Here is a 20,989-nt window from a genome sequence, read left to right as displayed (position 1 = left end):
GACACCTCCTGTCTGTCCCCAGCCACTCCTGGTGCCAGCAGAGCAGTGCCAAGGCCACAAGTCCTTTTTCTAAGGCCACAAGTCATTTTTCTTTGAATTATTTGGGTTATTTTGAGAGCCTGCATCATCTGGGCTGTTTCCTGCAGGTGTCCTGCAGCCCTCCAAACAGCTCTGAGGATGGGCTTTGTTTTGGGAACGGCTCCAGTGGAGTTCCAGGCCCCACCTGGGCTCGGCCCAGCAGCACAGACCCACCACCAAACACAGATGGTTTATAGGAACACACACTTGGTTTGTTTGAATTTTTGATTTCCTCCTTCTCTAATTTATCTTAGAGCGAGGTAGGACTCCCTGAGCCTGCACTCCTCACCCAGTGCTGTAAGACTTGCTTAAATCACATCAACTCAAAAACCAGCCTAAGATTAAAACCTGTGATTCCCATTTTACCTCCTGAATCAAAACAAATGTCATCTTTTCTCTGGAAAAGGGCAGAGTTGATGCACTCTGGGGCCAAGCCCCCCATCACTCCCCTCCCTGGGCACCCTCCACCAGCACCAGGGACAGAAATGGGGCAGGAAAATGGGTTTTTCTCTTTCTCAGGACACTTTTCTGCATGGGAAATACTGTGAGTGAGGCAGGGCAGCTCTGGCTGACCACTGGCCCTGTCCTCTCTGGGAACAAAGGCTGCTGTCCCCATTCCCACAGGATGAGCAAAAAAGGATGAGGCAGATGCAGAGCACAAACTTCTCCCCCTGGTTTGGGATTTCAGCCACAGCCCCCTCCCCCAACCCAGCAGTGAGGAGGTCACCACACTGCTCCAAAATTTATTTTCTGTTTCAGCTGAGGTATTTCCTCCCTGCCTCCCCAGCTGCAGTTCTTTGTGCCTGGCCAGAGCATCCCTGTACCCCCAAAAAGTGATTTATCACTGCCCTGCTGGGTCCCACAGTGCTGCCATTGCAGGATCCAGGGGATCCCAGGCTGGGGACACTGTGTTTTTTCCCTGCTGGGTGGGCAGAGAGAGCAGAGGAGAAACCAGGGCTGGGCCAGGAGTGCAGCACATCCCAGAGCTGCCGTGAGAGCACCAGAGCCCCTGGGAAAAGGGAAGTGCTGGTTGGGGCTCTGCTCTTCCCTGGGAGCATCCCTGAGCCCCCAGGGATTCTGGAGCCCAGGAACACAGCTATTCCCATTTCCTGCAGGACAGGGATGGCTCAGCAGGGTCCTGGAACACCTCAGGGGTGTTCCCAGACAGTGGGAATGAGCCTGGATTGCCATGGATGGCTGGGAACGTCCTGGGCACTGCTGCTGGGAGTTTTTTTTTTTTTTTGAGCACTCACAGCTTCCTAGAAAGTTATTTATGGATCACAACCAAGCTGCCTCCTGCCTTCCTTGGACAGAGCTGAGAAGGCTCACACTGGGAGCTGCTCTCCAGGCTTGGAGTGATGCTCCAGCTCTTTCCTCATCCCTTTCCAGGGGGTGAGCACAGGAAATTCCTGTCCCTGCACCCTGCCCAGGCAGCAGTGAGCCCACCCTGCCAGGGGTTAGTGCCCTCTGAAGCCACAAGGGATGGGGTGAGTGAGGAGAGCAGCAGGGATGGCCTGGGGATGGGGGAGAGGAGCCACCACCCCTGGCTGGAGGCTCTGCTGGCCTTGCAGGAGACCCCAGCAGGATTCCAGGGCTCCAAATGAGCTCACAGATCATAAAATATCCCAACTGGAAGGGACCCACAGGGCTCATCCATCCCCTGCACAGGACACCCCCACAATCCCACCCCCAAAATCCCTGAGAGGCATTTCCCAAAGCTCCCTGAGCCCGGGGAAGCCAATGGGAGCCGTGCAGGGCTTGAGTTCCCATCATTTCCCAGCTCCTGCTGCACTCTCAGGGTGGATCTGTGCAGGGTCAGGCTCAGGTCTGAAATCTTGGCTGAGCTTCTGATTCCTCCCCGGAATTTGCTCTTGGGCAAGGGGGAGCTGTAACCAGCACTCAATTTATCAGCTCTTCAGAGAGAGACCCACAGAACCCACCCAATTCTCATTTAATCCTTTCACTGCTATTTCTTTCTATTAACATTTTTTTTTTTTAATGTAATCCTTGCACTTCATTTGGAAACACGTTCCATAAATCCATGCCAAATTTTAAAGGCTAAAGAAATAGCTTAGAGCAGGGCTTTAAAAATCCAGGCTAAGTCAGCACATTAGAGACTGAAAACCCCCACTTTTTTTTTTTTTTTTTTTTTTTTTTTTTTTTTTTTTTTTTGGAGCTGTTTGTTTAGGTCGCTGTGGAAGTCGCTTTAAATTTCATTTAAGCTTCTGCCAGCCAGACCTGAGCTTTTACTTTTATTCCTGGGAAAAACAAACTTCCTGGAACACGTTTTGTAAAAATAAATGGAAAAGGTTGAGCTGGGAGCTGAGCTGGCAAATCCAGGGAATTAGGCTGCTGACCCCTGGCCCTGGGGATGAATTTAATGAGTCAATTATCCCAGGGCCCTGCTCTGGGGGCTGAGGTGTCTCCCTGGGGTCCCTGGTCAGGCTGATGGGATGGGTGGGATTTTGTGGGATGTGTGGGATTTGTGGGATCCATGGGATTTGTGGAATCCATGGGATGCACCCCCAGCCTGGCACTGACACAGCCAAGGCTGGAAAAACTGGGAAAAACCCTCAAACCCCACATTTTCAGGTGTGTCAGCCCCGCTGCAGGCAACATCTTTTTCTTACATTTTATCAAATCAGGGAGTCCTTTCCAGAGCATCCCTTTCCCACTGACTCCTGCTGTTAATTAGCAGTTAATTAATTGCTCTCCATGCCTCACTCAGCGGCCTCACTCACTTGAATAAGGCCCTACACGCTCAAATGACGGAGAAAATTGGGATTTGCTGCAATTATTTCCCACATGGATCCCTTGTGGGCGAACTCTGTGCCTTGCAGGACCATGAACAATTTAATTTCCTCGCTCAGAGCCAGCAGGAGCAGCAGGTTTAATTGCCAATTAATCCTGTGGCAGCTCAAAACACAACCAGCCCTGGATAATGAGCCAACAAAGAGGAGCAGTGAGGGGTGTCTGGGACTGACCCAGAGCCTCCATTCCTTGTCCCCACAGACCCCACAGACCCCTGTGCTGCTCCATCCCCATCCTGTGTCCCAGGAGAGCTGCACCACTCCATTCACCCTTGTCCCTGAGCCAGAGAAATCTTTACCTCATCCCTCTGGAATTCCCAGCCCAGACACCTGTGGAACAGCTGTGTTTGCTGTGGGAGCCAAGGACTGGCCCCATCACCTGCCTGGGGCAGGTTTGGGGGGCTCAGACCTCCCTGGTGTGGGGTCTGGAGGAATGGGAATGAGGGGAGGGATTTATTCCATGGGATGAACATGATGGACACCTGGGGCTGCCCTGCGCTGTCCTCGGCAGGGATGTGTCACCACCAGCCTGAGTGACCAATGAGTGACCAGCTGAGTGACCAATGAGTGACCAGTGAGTGACCAACTGAGTGACCAGCTGAGTGACCAATGAGTGACCAGTGAGTGACCAGCTGAGTGACCAACTGAGTGACCAGCTGAGTGACCAGCCTGAGTGACCAGCTGAGTGACCAATGAGTGACCAGTGAGTGACCAGTGAGTGACCAATGAGTGACCAGTGAGTGACCAGTGAGTGACCAGCTGAGTGACCAGTGAGTGACCAGTGAGTGACCAATGAGTGACCAATGAGTGACCAGTGAGTGACCAGCTGAGTGACCAGTGAGTGACCAGCCTGAGTGACCAGCTGAGTGACCAATGAGTGACCAGTGAGTGACCAGCCTGAGTGACCAGCTGAGTGACCAGCTGAGTGACCAGCCTGAGTGACCAGTGAGTGACCAATGAGTGACCAGCCTGAGTGACCAGTGAGTGACCAGTGAGTGACCAGTGAGTGACCAGCTGAGTGACCAGCTGAGTGACCAATGAGTGACCAGCTCCACTCACCCCCTGCTCCTCCTCCAGCTCACAGCAATTCCCACTGCTCTGCTTTAATCTGTCTGATCTGCTGCACAAACTGCTGCAGCTTTCTGCAGAGCTGGGGCTCAGCTCCTCTCCAAGACACCCTAAAAATTCCCAAATAAATGTTCCCAACCTCTGGAGCATCACTGGGGTGCCCAGGAGCCATCCAAGGACACACTCACAGCTGTCAGACAACAGCCACATTCAAAAATAACCTTGGTGGAATCTCCAATTAATTTATAACCTGGCACCAGCTCAGGACTCTGGTTCTAATTAATCTGGTTTTAATTGAGGAGCCGATGGCTTGTGAGATGTTTGTTTGTGCTTCATCTGTTCCATCTCTGCTCAAAATCCATCTGAGAATGGATTTGGAGATTTAAACCCTGCTGGGGTTATTGGCGTTTTTGTGTCCAGTGAGGACTCACAGACCCAGCCCTGGCTCTGCTGGTGCCTCACAGGGGAGAGAAAAGCTCCTCACAGAAACATGGGATTGTCCAGCCTGAATCCATCTTGTAAAGATCCCTTAAAGCACAGGAAAAGGCTGGAATTACATTTATGTCTTTCTGGGAGCCTCTGCCTGTGCATTTACACATCTGGGATTTCCTGCCATGTGAAAGTTTTGTTCCCCTTTCATGCTTTGGCTGGAAACGTTTGTATTTCCAAAAGGCGTTTCCTGCCCTGGGCTGCAGCCAGAGCGTTTATGTCATTTCTGATCCAGGGTTTTGCCATTTATTTGTGTGCTTCCTACACTTCTCAGTGGTTATTCTGGTCCAGCCTTGGCTCCAGAGCTCTCATCACCAAGCCTGGCACGGAAATTTTCCCCTGACCAAAACAACTGAGCCGCACATCGTGTCTTGGGCAGGGCTGACTCATCATTTCCTAAAGGCTGGAGAGCCCTGAAAATGCACCAAAAAGAGCAGATTCATGGCTAAAAACATCCTGATTTTGGTCAGAGTGGCAGTGCCCAAATCCCATTTCAGCAAAGGCAGAGCTCCTGCCTGCTCTGGGATAGGTGTCAGGATAAACACAAAAAGCTAGAAAAATAAAAATAAAAATAAAAATAAAAATAAAAATAAAAATGGGTGTCCCAGGCTGCAGAGGGGACCTCAGGGATGTCTGGAACAGCTACAGCTGCCCCATCTCTCAGCCCTCCCTTTGTCCAGCAAACCTCCTGGAGGTCCAACAATAATTTCCGGGCAGCCAAAGAGCTTTTCTTTTGCACGGACACATTAGAAAGATAAAGCTGGTAAGTGACTGACAGGCTGATATCAGTGACATCTAATCCCTCGTTATATTCCTTCTCTGTGAGTGCTGTTAACCCTTGCAGTGCCCAGATTCCTGCCTCCCAGGGAGCTGCCTGGGGCTTGGGATGGATCTCTGGGAGTGGAGGAGGGAGAAGAAGCCAAGTGAGTGGGGCAGGTAAATGACAGACAGGTTAAAATGGGGCTGGTTCCCTGGAGCACCTGCTCACACACACCTGGAGATGCTGGAGAGCTGCTCCTTTATTCCATTTTCTCATACTTGTTTCACAACTCTTGTGTTCTGGGATTTCACCACTAAACAGCTTCCTGAGAGCTCCCATTCCCCTCTGCCCTCCTTTTCCTGAAAGCTCTGGATGGGGTCCCCACAGGGTCCCCTGGGTGTCCCAGTGCTGGGTGACACTGCTGACCCCAACGAGCACATCCCTGCCAGCAAAACCCTGCCTGGCCCCTGGAGGGACGGATGCTGCAGACATTTATAGACAGTCCCAACATTCCCACTTAATTATCAATTAGCCAGGTCAGCCTTACATGACCCATGTTCCAAGGGCTGGCTCCACCTCCCCGCAGCCTCCCCAGCCCATTTCCCAGCCTGGGGCTGCTCACCGGGCTCGGGGCTCTCACAGTCCTGGGGGTTGCATTTCTGGGTGCTGTCGGGCCAGGGCTCGTGGTCACACAGGCTGCTGTCCTCCTCGGCCAGCCCCGTCCTGGTGTCCATGCACTTCACCTGCCGCCGCTGGATGCCCCCTCCACAGGGAGCCGAGCACTGCGGGGACAGGGGACAGTCTGGGGACAGCCTGGGGGACAGCCTGGGGGACAGCCCCAGTGCCACCCCCATCCACTGTGCTATGGGGACAGGGACAGCCTGGGGGACAGCCCTGAGTGCCACCTCCATCCGCTGTGCTATGGGACAGGGGTCAGCCTGGGGGACAGCCCCAGTGCCACCCCTGCATGTCCCCATGCTATGGGACTGGGGACAACCCCTAGTGCCACCCCTGCATGTCCCTGTGCTATGGAGACAGGGGTCAGCCTGGAGGACAGCCCCCAGTGCCACCCCTGCGTGTCCCCATGCTGTAGGGCTGGGGGACAGCCTCTGTAGGGCTGGGGGACAGCCTGGGGGATGGCCCCCATTGCCACCCCTGCAGGTCCCCATCCTATGGGGCCAGGGGACAGCCCTGAGTGCCACCCCTGCATGTCCCTGTGCTATGGGGACATCCCCATCCTATGGGGCTGGGGACAGCCCTCAGTGCCACCCTGACCAGAGGACCGACACCCCCATTCCCCCCATGTCCCCCCCATGCAGAGCATCATCCCCCCTCTCACCTGTCCCCAGGAACCCACCACCCAGGTGGTGCAGGGCTGGGTGTTGCAGGGCCGGGAGCTGTTGGGCCTGGCTGTCTCCTGGCAGCGCCCGGGCTCGGGGCAGGTCACCAGCCTCACCTGCTCCCCTCCGCCGCACGGCTCCGAGCACTGCGGACACAGCAGGTGGGCACCATCAGGGCTGTGCCCCACACACACCTGGGAGTCTGCACCTGGCGGGGACAAGGCTACAGGGAGAGCTCAGAGCCCCTGGCAGTGCCTAAATGGGCTCCAGGGAGAGCTCAGAGCCCTTCCAGTGTCTAAAGGGGCTCCAGGGAGAGCTCAGAGCTCCTTGCAGTGCCTAAAGGGGCTCCAGGAGAGCTCAGAGCCCCTTCCAGTGCCTAAAGCGGCTCCAGGAGAGCTCAGAGCCCCTTCCAGTGTCTAAATGGGCTCCAGGGAGAGCTCAGAGCCCTTCCAGTGTCTAAAGGGGCTCCAGGGAGAGCTCAGAGCTCCTTGCAGTGTCTAAAGGGGCTCCAGGGAGAGCTCAGAGCTCCTTGCAGTGTCTAAAGGGGCTCCAGGGGAGCTCAGAGCCCCTTGCAGCATCTAAACGGGCTCCAGGAGAGCTCAGAGCCCCTTCCAGTGTCTAAATGGGCTCCAGGGGAGCTCAGAGCTCCTTGCAGTGCCTAAAGGGGCTCCAGGAGAGCTCAGAGCCCTTCCAGTGTCTAAAGGGGCTCCAGGAGAGCTGCAGAGGGACTGGGGACAAGGGATGGAGGGACAGGACACAGGGAATGGCTTCCACTGCTGGAGGGCAGGGTTAATGGGAGGTTAGGAAAGAATTGTTCCCTGTGAGGGTGGTGAGGAGCTGAGCTGGAATTCCCAGAGCAGCTGTGCCTGCCCCATCCCTGGAAGTGTCCCAGGCCAAGCTGGACGGGGCTTGGAGCCACCTGGGACAGTGGAAGGTGTCCCTGCCTGTGGTGATGCCTGAAGTTTGAGCCTTTATGTTTTTCAGGTTCTGCACTGCCCAGGAGGGCAGTTCTGAGCCTCATATTAAATGTCACTCAGCTCTTCACAGAGCAGGGACACAAAACAAATCCTTTTCCTGCTGCACACCAAGGACAACTTTCAGCCATCAGCACAAACAAGGGTGGGCTGAAGGGAGGAACAAGAAGGACGGGACCTCACAACTTGAAGCTGTAACTGGACAATTAAACCCCAATATCCAAATGGACCAAAACTTATAAAAATGTAAGACCTTATGACCAGTCAGTCATTTTTATGACCATTGGGTCCACCTTGGGTGTAATCCCACCTTACCCTTAGCCCACTCAGCCCCTTGTCCTACCCAAGGTGAATCCTGGAGACCTTCCACTAAACATCTAGTTTATTCTCCATCTCTATTCCAATCCAGCCTTAGTCCACTCAGCCCCTGTCCTACCCAAGGTGAATCCTGAAGACTTTTCACTAAACACCTACTTTATTCTCCAGCTCTGTCCCATCTCTATTCCAAACCAGCCTTAGTCCTCTCAGTCCCTGTCCTACCCAAGGTGAATCCTGAAGACCTTCCACTAAACACCTATTTTATTCTCCATCTCTGCCCCATCTCTATCCCAACCCAACCTTCCCACCAGGTGCAGGGTTATGTGGGGAACTGACCCCCAGCCATACCTCTCTCCAGGAGGACGTGTACCAGGCCAGGCAGGGCTGGCTGTGGCAGGGCAGCTGTGCTGGGGGCTGCCCCAGCCCTGCCTGGCAGTGGAAGGGTCTCAGCAGGCGCTGGTCTCTGGTGTCCACGCAGTGAACGTCCCGAACCTTGGTGCCCCCTCCGCAGCCCCTGGAGCACTGGGGAAGGGACACAGGTGTAATATAGAATATAAATTCGTGTATAAAAATATTGTATTAAAAGTTCAGACTATTAAAGATGACCAGGGGTGTCTCTCCAAAATTCCGGGACCCATTTTGCAATTGTGGAATTACCACATTTGCAACAGAAACGGCAGAGCCTGGCTGGAGATGGCCCATCCACCCAGGATGGACTGTCTACTTCCACTAAAAAGTCTGATATCAATCCTGATGGACAAACTGCACCTGCACCCCTAAGGAGAAATCCAGAAAGACTCTTTGGACTACCTTTTCTTACCTACAGGAAATCTTCTCATCCCAAAGCTCAGGAATAGATGAATATTCCAACTCCACCTGCACCCCAAAGGAGGAGTCCAGGAAGACTTTTGGGATTTCTTTCTTATTTACAGGAAATCTTTTCAAACCAAGCTCAGGAATACAATACATGACATTACCTAGATGAGCCATGGGGTGTTGCTCTGAATTTTTTTTGTTTTTTGAGGTTTTGAATCTTTGTAGTAAAGTCCTTACGCAGCTTCATAAAAACAATGCATATTTTAAAAATTTATTTACTCGTGTTTACATATTCGTTCTCTGAAAAGAGAAACATGATTAATAGTGATATTTACTAATGAGGTCAGAGGGGTGGCAACCTGTAAGGCCAACTTCTGGCCCTCTGACTGTTATAAATGTAGATTATAAAATTGGCTTTTCACAAGATTTGTGCTATATGATTAATAATGTTGTGGTAAGGATATAGAATATAAGTTTTTTATTTCTGCTATTAGTAAAGAAAATTAGGCATAGGGGTAGTAGTTGATATATTATGCTTAAATTCTCTGTTTGGTCAGGATAAATCCAGTGAACATGTAAAGAAGACTCTGCTATTGATACACCAACTATCAGCATCTCCCATCTGAAGAAAGTCTGGACCCAGGCCCAGCTGGAGGTGACAATGAAGACACAGCCCAGAAACACAAATGCTCTAAAAAGGCAAACCCAAGGAGGGACCAGGCAAAACAATTCCTGAAATATGGAAACTAGTTTATGGAAGAATATGAATATGTAACAGATTGATACAATAGAAAGAGTATTTAAAGATTATCTCTGATATAGCACAGTGTGGACTTGGCTGAATGCCGAGTCATCCGGCTGTGCTTTGCTCTTTTTCTATCTCCTAATTATCTTAATTTTTTTATTAAACCTATCTTGCAAAATTTACCAAAAAAGCGAACATCATTTTTCTCACCAAGATAAAATTAAAAAATACAAACAAATCTTTTCCTTGCTTGACCTTCCACTGCCTGCCTCACTCCTCACGCATCGCGAACAACGACAACAGGGCGAGATCTCTTCCGTAGAGCAGCTGTGACCTTATACCCACCTCACCCCGCGGGTTTTGGAGTCCCCCTGTCCCCTTACCTTGCTCCAGCTGCCCACACGCCAGGCTGAGCAGGGTCTGAGGGAGCACCTCCGTGCCGGGACGGGTCTGTCGGCCGCGGCACAGCCGCCGTCGGTGCTGCAGCGCACCGGCCTCCACACCGCGCCCACGCCGCACGTGGCCGAGCACTGCGTGATGGAAATGCCAGTTACAGACTTGGCTTTTGGCAAATAGTAGAGTGAATGCTTGTTAGGGGGTTAGGTTTGTTATAAATGTGTATTATAGAGTTGGCTTTTGGTGAGATGCGCGCTGTGTGGTTGATAACGTTGCGGTAAGGATATAGGATATAAGTGTTTTATTTCTGCTATTAGTAAAGAAAATTAGGCATAGAGGTAGTAGTTGATGTAAGTGTTAGAAATGTGTATTATGAAGTTGGGTTTTGGCAAGATGTGCACTGTATGGTTAATAACATTGTGGTAAGGACATAGAATATAAGCTTTTTATTTCTGCTATTAGTAAAGAAAATTAGGCATAGTGGTAGTAGTTAATATAAGTATGGTTAAACTGTCTGTTTGGTTGGGATAAATCCAGTGAACATGTAAAGAAGACTCTGCTATTGATACATCGACTATCAGCATCTGCCATGTTATAAATGTATATTATAAAGTTGGTTTTTGGCAAGATGTGTGCTATATGATTCATAACCTTGTGGTAAGGATATAGGATATAAGTTTTTCATTTCTGCTATTAGCAAAGAAAATTAAGCATAGTAATAATGGAGGCTAGAAAACAAGGAATATGGCTCAAGCCAAATGAATTATAAAAGGAGTGGGGAATTGTTATAAATGTATATTATAAAGTTGGTTTTTGGCAAGGTGTGTGCTGTATGGTTAATAATGTTGTGGTAAAGATGTAGGATATAAGTTTTTTATTTCTGCTATTAGTAAAGAAAATCAGGCATAGTGGTAGGAGTTAATATAAGTGTTAGAAATGTGTATTATTTTGGCAAGATGTGCCCTGTATGGTTAATAACATTATGGTAAGGATGTAGGATATAGGTTTTTTATTTCTGCTATTAGTAAAGAAAATCAGGCATAGTGGTAGTAGTTGATATAAGTCTGCTTAAACTTTGGTCAGGATAACATCCAGTGAACATGTAAAGAAGACTCTGCTATTGATACACCAACTATCAGCATCTGCCATGTTATAAATGTATATTATAAAGTTGGTTTTTGGCAAGGTGGATGCTATATGATTAATAACCTTGTTGTAAGGATATAGGATATAAGTTTTTTATTTCTGCTATTAGTAAAGAAAATTAGGCATAGTGGTAGTAGTTGATATAAGTGTTATAAATGTACATTATAAATTTGGCTTTTTGCAGGATGTGTGCTGTATGATTAATAACCTTGTGTAGAATTAAACCCCAATATCAAATGGAGCAAAACTTATAAAAATACAAGATCTCCTGAGCATTTGTCCGTTTTGTGACCATTTTTTGTTCATTTTGTGATCATTCTTAGTCCACCTTGGGTGTAGCCCTGCCCAGGCTCTGCCCTGCCCAAGGAGAATCCTAAAAACCGTCCAATAAATCTCTACTTTATTCTCCAGCTCTGTCCAGTCCCTGTTCCAGGTCAGCCTTCCTGAGACATCATGGGTTGGTCTAACCCCTCCTCTCCCTGCTCAGTGTTTGCTCCCAGGAGGATTCTCATGGCAGCATCCCCATCCCGCAGGGGAAAAGGGGCAGCACCCTGGGGCTGGGGGCATCTTTAGCTTTTGGTTACCAGTTGTTGCTTAATTAGCACTAATTAAGTCTTAATTAGTCACTGACTGTTGTCAAGAGCAATGTCCCAGAGCCAGCCAGGACAGGGACAGGTCTCACAGCCACACTGGCCATGTCACCCTTTTAATGGGACTCCCCACGTACCTCACTCCAGTTCCCGACCTCCCAGCTGGGCTTGGCAGTGCCTGCTGAGCTGCTCAGTGGTGGAATCAGAGCCTCCTCCTGCTCCTCATCCTCCTCCTCCAGCCTCTTCTCCCAGAGCAGGGGGGGAAATGGGGTGGGCTGGGACAACTCGTGTCCCCTGGGACTGGAGGGAGATGTCCCTGGGGGTGTCCATGGTGAGGGCTCCCTCTGTGGTGTCCCTGGAGGTGTCTCTGGGGATGTCAGTTGTGTCCCTGAGGGTGTCAACGGTGAGGGGTCCCTGGGTTGTGTCCCTGGGGCTGTCCATGGTGAGGGATCTCTCAGTGGTGTCCCTGGGGGTGTCCATGGTGTCTCTGGAGATGTCCATGGTGTCTCTGGAGACGTCAATGGTGAGAGGTCCCTGGGTTGTGTCTCTGGAGATGTCAATGGTGAGGGGTCCCTGGGTTGTGTCCATGGTGTTTCTGGAGGTGTCCATGGTGAGGGCTCTCCCAGTGGAGTTCCTGGGGGTGTCCATGGTGTCTCTGGGGGTGTCAGTGGTGTCTCTGGGGGTGTCAATGGTGAGGGCTCCCTGGGTTGTGTCCATGGTGTTTCTGGGGGTGTCCATGGTGAGGGTTCTTTCAGTGGTGTCTCTGGGACTGTCCATGGTCTCTCAGGGGCTGTCAATGGTGAGGGCTCTCTCAGTGGTGTCCCTGGGGATGTCCATGGTGAGGGCTCCCTTGGTGCTGTCCCAGGGGGTGTCCATGGTGAGGGTTCTCTCAGTGGTGTCTCTGGGACTGTCCATGGTCTCTCCAGGGCTGTCCATGGTGCAGTGACCCTGAGCAGGGTCCCACGAGGGGTCGATGCCGGATCCGGGTGCTGGGACTCCCCCTCTGCCCCCCATTCCAGGGGGGACCCTGCAGTGTGGGCAGGGGGGCGCTGAGCTGGGGCTGTGGGCAGGGCTGGGAGCAGGACATCCTGCAGGGTGAGGCCCCTGGGGCTGAGCTGGGTGGGTGCTCCAGGCACGGCAGGGGACAAGGACACTGGGGGGGCTGTTGTGGCCACTGAGGGGGTTGAGGTGGGGGCTGTGGGGGGGTGCAGCTCTGCCTGGTGCCCTCCCTGTCCCATGGGAGCCCCATCAGCACCTGCAGGAGGGGGACTCACAGCAGGGTGGGGGTTGCCAGCACTCTCTGCCCTCTCCATCCCATGGGATTGCCCACCTGCCTGCGTGTCCTCTGCCACCCCTGCCCACCCCTGCTGCCCCCTGGGCTGTGGGGCTGCCCCATTAATGTCCCTGCTGACACCCAGAGCCATTTCCCTGGAGTGGCCTGTCCCTGCAGACCTGGCTGTGCCCTGTCCCTCTGTGCTCACCTGGCCCAGCGCTCCTGGCCCAGGGGACACACCCCTGCCCCAGCCCGTGGGCACTGCAGCAGCCAGGGGGGGACCCCAGGGAGCAGGGCCACCCTGCCCAAGGCTGCTCCTGGTGGGCACAGCTCCCTGGGGCTCATCCCAGGGTGGGTTTGCAGAGTTGTGGCTCACAGAGTTCTCAGAGTGGGGCACAGGCACTGCATCCTCCTCCTCGCCCAAAAAGCCAGGGGTGGTGTATCTGGGAGTGGCAGATCCCACATCTTCAGGGAGCACACTCAGGAGGTCATTGGTGGGTAAATCCCTGGGCTCTGTGCCTTGCTCTTGCACAGGAGCAGAAGTGTTTTCCTCCTCAGTCCCCAGGTGCTCCTTGCTCTCCTCTCCCAGCTGGGTGGTCTGCAGGGCCTCAGTGGGCACCTCCCAGGGCCCCTCTGTGCCACCAGTGCCCACCTCTGCCTTTGGCTCCTGGCCTTTGCTCTCCTTCTCCGTGAAGGGGTAGTAAGACAAATCCTCATGGAAGTTGATAAAGTTGTAATCGTAGTAAAAATCATCCACAAAGACGTTTCCTTTCCTGGCTGAGAAATCCTCCTCGGTGATGACATTGACATCATTGGACTCCGGGACGTTTGGGATGGAGGGGTTAAATTCAGGAATGTGGTTGCTGGGGATGTAATGGATTTCATTCAATATCTCCCTGCTGGAGGAGCCGCTGCCAGACCAGTCCCAGTCGCTGCTGTCCCATTCCTGGGGACACCGTGGCAGGGAGCAGAGCCTCTCGGGGCTGGGGCTCTGCCCAGGGTCACAGGCAGCCCCAGTGCTGTTGGTGCAGAGCACAGGGCGCCTCTGGGTCCCATTGCCACAGGTCACAGAGCACTGGGAAGGGAAGAGAGAGGGACAGGTCAGTGGGGCAAGGCTGGGAGTGGTGTCTCTGTTCCCCTGTGGGATATTGCTTTAGCTCTGTGTCACTCTGCCAGCTCCCACCACCCTCCTGAGCCCCTGGGCAGCTCCTGTGCCTGTCCCTGCTGTGCTGGGGTACAGCTCACCCTGGTGAGCACAGCTTTACTGCCCCAATCCCCCTCTGGACATTGGAGGGAAGAGAGAGGGACAGGTCAGTGGGGCAAGCCTGGGAGAGGTGACTGTGTTCCCTCCATCAGGGCTCCACTGTCCCCTGTGTCACAATGCTTTGGCTCTGTGTCACTCTGCCAGCTCCCACCACCCTCTTGAGCCCCTGGGCAGCTCCTGTGCCTGTCCCTGCCATGCTGGGGTACAGCTCACCCTGGTAATCACAGCTTTACTGCCCCAATCCCCCTCTGGACATTGGAAACCATCCCAGAGCAGGGCTGGTGCTGTGGGGACTTTGCTCAGGGTGATCCCTGACCTGCACTCCAGCCAGAAACAATTTCTGGGAAGGGCAGGGGTGAGATGATCTAATAAGGCCTTTCCTGTGGCCTCTTGCCATGAACTGCATCTCTTCTCCTACAAGAGCCTTCTCTGAAGCAGGGAATAACAACATGGGTGTTGTCTGAGTAGGGGAAAAGCAAAGGTCAGGGAGGGGCTGTGCTGGGGACACACCAACCCCATAATGGGCTCTTTGACTTGGTTCAGCACTAAAGAAAGAGAAGCTGCAAAGGGGAACAGCAGCATTTTCTGCTGCATTTTTTGCCTTGGAGCAATCTGGGCTTGGGAAAGGTGTCCCATGGCAGGAGGGTGGAACCAGATGAGCTTTGAGGTCCCTTCCACCCCAGGGCATTGCAGGATTCCCTGGTAACAGAATTAAACATTTCCCCAGGGCATTGCAGGATCCCCTGGTAACAGAATTAAACATTTCCCCAGGGCATTGCAGGATCCCCTGGTAACACCACCAGGCATTTCCAGGGGCTGGAATCAAACATTTCTCCAGGGCATTGCAGGATCCCCTGGTAACACCACCAGGCATTTCCAGGGGCTGGAATCAAACATTTCCACACACCAACACCTGTGAGAGGGCTGCAAGGAGCTGCTCCTTCCCCAAACCACAGGGAAAACTCCCTGGTCAGCTCCCAGCAAGCTGAAACTTCCCAGCAAAGGCTCCAGCTCCATCCAGGAGATAACTCACATCTCAGTGCTTGCAGGGGGGAGGTTATTTACCAAAGCTGGGTTATCAGAGCAGCCCTTGGGATGCAGATAAGGAGTGAGGGCTGCCAGGAGCCCTTGTGGGAACACACTGAGCTGGATGGAGGTTCAGCCTTGAGCAGGGCAGGGCTGGCACAGTGGGATGTGCTCCTGCCAGGACACAGCCAGCCATCCTATCAGGGAGCTAAAGAACAACAAACCAGCCTTCTGCCTGCACCAGCTTCTTTGGGAAATCTCTGCAGTGCTTTGGGGTCTTTCTGAAGCAGTTTTGGGCCGCCCAGACCCCAGAGAGCCCCTCTGGTGTGGGCACAGGGGCTCTGCACAGACACAGCCTCCCCACCCTGCTGGGAGTGCTCACAGAAGGATCACAGTGCTGGGAAACTTCCAAGCCCCTCCAATTCCCCCAATTATGGTGCTGGTGGAAATGGAAAAGAAAGAAAGCTCTGCCTTTAAATTAAAGGACAGAAAAATTGCAGAACCTCAAAATCCCAAACAACATTTCTCAATTTTTCAATCCATCGGTGCCAACACCACAAAGGGCAGTTGTGAGGGCTGGGGCTGGCCCTGCACAGCTCTGACCCACCAATAAGCCATAATTTTCCCCTTAAACCATTGCATCCATCCTTCTCAGCCCTTCATTGTGGCTTTTGTGGGCCCCTAGAAAAATATTTCCAACTCGGCTCTCATCTAGCCCTCAAATTCTCTGTTCACATTTGATTCCATCTGTTCCTTAGCAACAAGCTCCGTTCCCAGGCTCTCCCCTTTCTCTCCTGATATTTGTCTTCACCCTGAACACTTTTGGACGGGCTGCTTAAATTAGGAGTTATCATTTTCTGCTTGAAACCCTCGGCCTGTGGTGGTTGAGCTGCTTCACATCAACACAAAAATAAATCAAGGCTATGCAGAGTGTCACCATTAATCACCCCATGGGATCATTTTGGGTTGGAAGAGACCTTGAAGATGATCCAGTTCCACGTCCTGCCACCTGTCCCCACCTCCCACCCCTTTACACAACACCCCCAGTGTTCCCTCTCACCTCAGACCAGTTCCCCACGGCCCACGGGGAGGGACAGGGCACCTGGGGGTGGCAGGGGGCGGTGGCAGCGGGCCTGGCCAGGTGCTGGCAGTGAGCTGCCCCCAGGGCCCTCTGCTCGTCCAGCCCCACGCTCTGGATGCACAGCACTGTCCTCCTCATCAGCCCTGCGCCACCGCACGACACAGAGCACGGCTGCCACTCGCCTGCCCACCACCTGTGCATGGGGACAGGGACAGGGACAGGGATGGGGACGGGGACAGGGGAGAGGGAGAGGGGAATAGGGAATGGGAATGGGGAAATGGGAAAGGGGAAAGAGGAAAGGGGAATGGGAGAGGGGAGATGGGAAATGGGAAAGGGGAATGGGAGAAAGAGAGGGAGAAGGGAGAGGGGAAGGGGAGAGGGAGAGGGGAGATGGGAAAGGGGAAAGGGGAAAGGGGAAAGGGGAAAGGGAATGGGCAATGGGGAAAGGGGAATGGAGAAAGGGGAAAGGGGAAAGGGAATGGGCAATGGGGAAAGGGGAATGGGGAAAGGGGAAAGGGGAAAGGGAATGGGCAATGGGGAAAGAGGGAATGGGAAAGGGGAATGGGAGAGGGAGAGGGGAATTGGAAAGGGGAATGGGGAAAGGGGAATGGGACAGGGGAGAGGGGAGAGGGAGAGGGGAATGGGAAAAGAGAAAAGATCTCAGTCAGAGCAAGCGACAGTGCCTCAGGATCTGTCCCATTGCCCATCACGTGGGGCCATGGGGAAAGGAGGATCCCAAATGTGTCAGCCCAAGGTCTGGGAGCTCAGACAGAGGGTCAGGGATGGGACTGTCCCTGAGCTGTGCCAAGGTTATGTGCACAGAGACAGAGAGGAGCATCCTGCCAGGACAGGACCTCCCCTGAGGCTCAGCCTGAGGCCAGGCCATGCCCTGTGCCCTCAGGTACCCCCAGGGATGGTGCCATGGACCACCACAGGCCTGGGACTCCTCCCCAGGCTGGGGGAGAGGGCAGGGCAGGGCAGGGCAGGGTCTCACCTGGCAGGGTGGGGTCTCACCTGGCCGGGGCAGGGTCTCACCTGTTGGGGCGGGGTCTCACCTGGCGGGGCAGGGTCTCACCTGGCTGGGGCAGGGTCTCACCTGGGCGGGCAGGGCTCCTCACTGCAGGTTGGGGAGGGGTCTCACCTGGGCGGGCAGGGCTCCTCACTGCAGGTGCGCTGCTGGTCGTCGGGGCGGGTGAGCGCGTCGCAGAATCGCTCCTCCACCAGGCCTGCCAACCTCTCCACACAGTGCACCACCTGCCTCTGCACCCCTGCGGGGACAGGGACACTGAGAGCACCCCTGGGGCACTGAGAGCACCCCTGGGGACACTGACAGGCACCCCTAACCCATAAGGGTCAGGGATAGGGTTGGGGTTGGGGTTACGGTTAGGGTAAGGGTTAGGGTCAGGGTCAGGGTTAGGGTCAGGGTTAGGGTTAGGGTTAGGGTCAGGGTTAGGGTTATGGTTAGGGGTTAGGGTAACTCAGCTCCTCTGGCAGCCCTGGCCCAGCCCAGCTCAGGGACAGAACACTGCCTTGTGTCCCCAGTGTGCTCACAGGGGTTTCAGTGGTGACCTCCCCACGCTGCCTCGCCCCGGCTCCTGTCCCCATTTGTGTAACACGTCCTTGAGCTGTGACACGGGGAGCTGTCAGCACAGCCTCGGCTGAGACTGACACAGCCCTGCTGGGCTGGGCTCTGCCTCCAGCACTTGGGAGCTCACAGAGCCCTGGGACTCACCAGAGGCTCAGTGTCAGCTGTCCCAAACGCTTGAGTGTGAGCTCTCCCAAATCTCATCTCACCTCATCACTCAGAGCAGGAAGAGGGGCTCAGACCTCCTCCAGCTGCTCACCCTCACCCGACTCCTGCCTGATTCACTCCTCTATTTCCCTTCTGTTCTGGAAGCCGAGCACTCCAGTCACACAAAGGAAAGCTGGTTTTAAACAAAGCCCAAGTCCTGGCACTCTGTGCTACCTCGAAAGCACGAGTGTCCTTGAATTCCCCTTTTCTCCAGTGCCAGCTGCTCTCGAGGAAGTGCCTGCTGCTCCCAGCCTCCCCTGGCAGTGTCCCAGAGATGTCCCTCTGCCTCTGCTGCCCCCAGAGCTGCCCTGGGGACCCCGGGTGGTGCAGTGGGGCAGGATAGGGGGAGGCAAATATCCACACACAAATCCTGCAGGACCCCAGGACTGCCTGGAAAACCCTGGGTGTCCTCCCCTCGTGGAGAGGCCCAGCCAGGCAGGAGACAGACCCTTCCACACCCCCAGATTTCTCTAAAGCTCTTTTGTCTCCATCCCCTGCCGGGTAACAGGACACCTGATAAAGCCCTGGGGCTCCTGGTGAGCACCCGAGCTGTGACCTCAGCAGATGTGCCTTTCTTCTCCCCCCTCAAACCTCATGAAACACAAGTCCCAGGAATGTCCAAAGCTCCCCAGGGATGCTACAGGGCTCAGAGGGGGTGTCCCACGGGGCTGAGCTCACCTGTCCCGCAGGTGGCTGTGCAGGTGGTCCAGGAGCCAAAGCGCCACAGGAACTCGGGCTGCTCCACCTCGTTCTCGCTGTCGGCCGGGCGCTGGATGGTGTACTGGTACCTCACCCCGGGGTTGGGCTCCTGGAATAGCAGCTGGGGAACACAGGGGACACAGGGGGTGAGCAGGGCCTGGGGGACACAGGGGACACAGGGGACACAGGGGGTGAGCAGGGCCTGGGGGACACAGGGGACAGGCAGGGGGTGAACAGGAATTTGGGGACACAGGGGACAGGCAGGGGGTGAACAGGAATTTGGGGACACAGGGGACAGGCAGGGGGTGGCCGGGCAGGGCAGTGGGAAGTGGATTTGCCCCAGGGACTTCTCAGGAGAGGAGGATCTGCCCAGCAGGGCCAGGAGGACGTGACTCTGTGCCCAGCTCCACCACAGAGCTGGATGGGACTCGGATTAAGCCAGTTTGGGGAAGGTGTCCCTGCCCACGGGTGGAATTTCCTAAACTGCCTCTCACTCCAAACAGGCTCCTGCTGCTCCTGTGGTTGACACAAACCCTGCTCAAAGCACCTCCTGCCCCCGTGCTCACCAGGGTCTGGAGTTGATCCCTGTTTTTCTTAGCCTAAGCACTCCCATTATTGCCAAAGCTTTGTTGTTCTTGGAGCTTTGGCGGGGGCCAGGGCGCCCTTCCAAAACATCCAAACGCTCTCGTCCAAAGGTTTTAATTAGACTGTGAATCCCAGCCAGAGATCTGTGGGTGCTGAGCACGCCAGCCTTCCCATTAACAGCAGCAGGCCCAGGATCCTCTCCCATCCCAGCCCCAGCTGCTGCTCAAGGAAAGGCAGAAGCAGATTTTGGCTGCTCGGGGTGGCTGAACTCTGGGTGAGCCCGTGCAAAGGCAGAGATGCTCTGGGGAGTGCCATGGCTGCAGGGCAGGGGGTTCTGGGGGTCCCTGGGGTGCAGCTCTGTGGCCACCAGCACCTCTGCACCACATCTGGCACCAGGAGGGAGCTCAGCCAGCTGTGCCATCATCTGTGGGGTCATTCCCAGATGGTTTCTCCAGAAGAAGGCTCGGCCTCATGGTCACAAGGGTATTGACTCCTCAGAGCTTTGCATGAACTGGCAGCTCCCTCCCTCCTGCCTGTCCAGCCCAGCCCAGCCCAGCCCAGCCCAGCCCAGCCCAGCCCAGCCCAGCCCAGCCCAGCCAGAAGCACTGAGGGCTCTTTCCCTGCCCATGATAAGACTCAGGAAACGGCTCTTTCTCCTCCTCACGCTCCCTCTCCTCTGTAAATATTTTCTGGAATGCTGCTGCAAAGGGGATGAGGCTCAGCTGGAAGTGGCGTGGGCTGGGAACACTCCCAGAAGAAACACACCCCGAGGAGGTGCAGATGCAGGGAGGGGCAGCACAGCCCCAGGAGGAAGGCAGGATCCATACCTGGATCCACACGGGCTCCACGGTGGGCCCTGGAGAGGTGAGGTTCTCCCAGTTCCCCGTCCTCTTGTAGGTGAAGGTGGTCCCTGCCACCCTGTAGTCCCCGTTCCACTGGATGGTCCAGCCACCATTGAGGAAATATTTCTCGGGGTCCTCGCTCCGCAGCGCCAGGAAATTCCCGGCTTCTGCCACTTCTTCAATGCGGATCTCCCGGGCTCCCACGGGGATAATCCCAATGTCAACATAACCTGGGAAGGGAACAGAGTGCTGGTTGTGGTGGAGGCAGAGGTGTCTGAGGTGATTTTTGTCCCCTGGGTGCCAGCACTGTGCCAATCCTACTTTGGCCTGAGCCCACCCGAGTTCCCAGCTGCCTTATCCCCAAAAAACTCAACAAGCTGGAATTAAACTCCCCCTCAAAAGGAGCAGCAGCAGCAGCAGCAGCCCAGAGGTGTTCTGGGGGCAGCAGGAGGTGCCCTTACCCAGCCCCTCGCTGTCCTCAAAGGTCTTGTGCACGGTGTGGCAGGTGGAGCCGTCCCCATGGCAAACCCCACAGCGATCCTCCACTGCGTGAGAGTCGATCTCGTAGTCACAGCCCACGTTCTGCAACAGGGGAACCCGTCAGCCCTGCACCAGCACCTCCCAGGCACTCCCAGTATGGCCTGCATCCCTCCCAGTCACTCCCAGCACTGACTGCATCCCTCCCAGTCACTCACAGTATGGACTGCATCTCTCCCAGCACTGACTGCGTCTCTCCCAGTCACTCCCAGCACTGACTGCATCCCTCCCAGTCACTCACAGTATGGACTGCATCTCTCCCAGTCACTCCCAGCACTGACTGCATTGTCCCCAAGGGATTCACAGGATCCTGGGATGGCTTGGGTTGGAAAGGATATTGAAGACAGTCCAGTTCCAGCC

At 54.4% G+C, this 20,989-nt stretch overlaps 1 protein-coding gene across 1 annotated transcript in view; it reads right to left on the bottom strand.

Annotated features, from left to right (window-relative positions):
* ADAMTS7 (ADAM metallopeptidase with thrombospondin type 1 motif 7) overlaps positions 1–20,989 on the bottom strand; it is a gene marked incomplete at its 5' end in the record, with an annotated part of 40,051 nt that overhangs the window by 2,416 nt on the left and 16,646 nt on the right. Inside the window, 11 exons of the mRNA XM_083870667.1 lie at positions 5,828–5,987; positions 6,545–6,691; positions 8,186–8,359; positions 9,782–9,928; positions 11,668–12,183; positions 12,439–13,878; positions 16,154–16,367; positions 17,316–17,442; positions 18,645–18,786; positions 20,078–20,322; positions 20,554–20,674. Coding sequence (XP_083726793.1) covers positions 5,828–5,987; positions 6,545–6,691; positions 8,186–8,359; positions 9,782–9,928; positions 11,668–12,183; positions 12,439–13,878; positions 16,154–16,367; positions 17,316–17,442; positions 18,645–18,786; positions 20,078–20,322; positions 20,554–20,674 — 3,433 coding nt within the window. The remainder of the gene's footprint in view (positions 1–5,827; positions 5,988–6,544; positions 6,692–8,185; positions 8,360–9,781; positions 9,929–11,667; positions 12,184–12,438; positions 13,879–16,153; positions 16,368–17,315; positions 17,443–18,644; positions 18,787–20,077; positions 20,323–20,553; positions 20,675–20,989) is intronic.

The sequence above is a fragment of the Zosterops lateralis genome, assembly GCF_965231275.1.
Source record: "Zosterops lateralis genome assembly, chromosome: 13".
NCBI classification, from domain to species: Eukaryota; Metazoa; Chordata; class Aves; order Passeriformes; family Zosteropidae; genus Zosterops; species Zosterops lateralis.
This window is presented reverse-complemented; position numbering and strand designations above follow the sequence as displayed.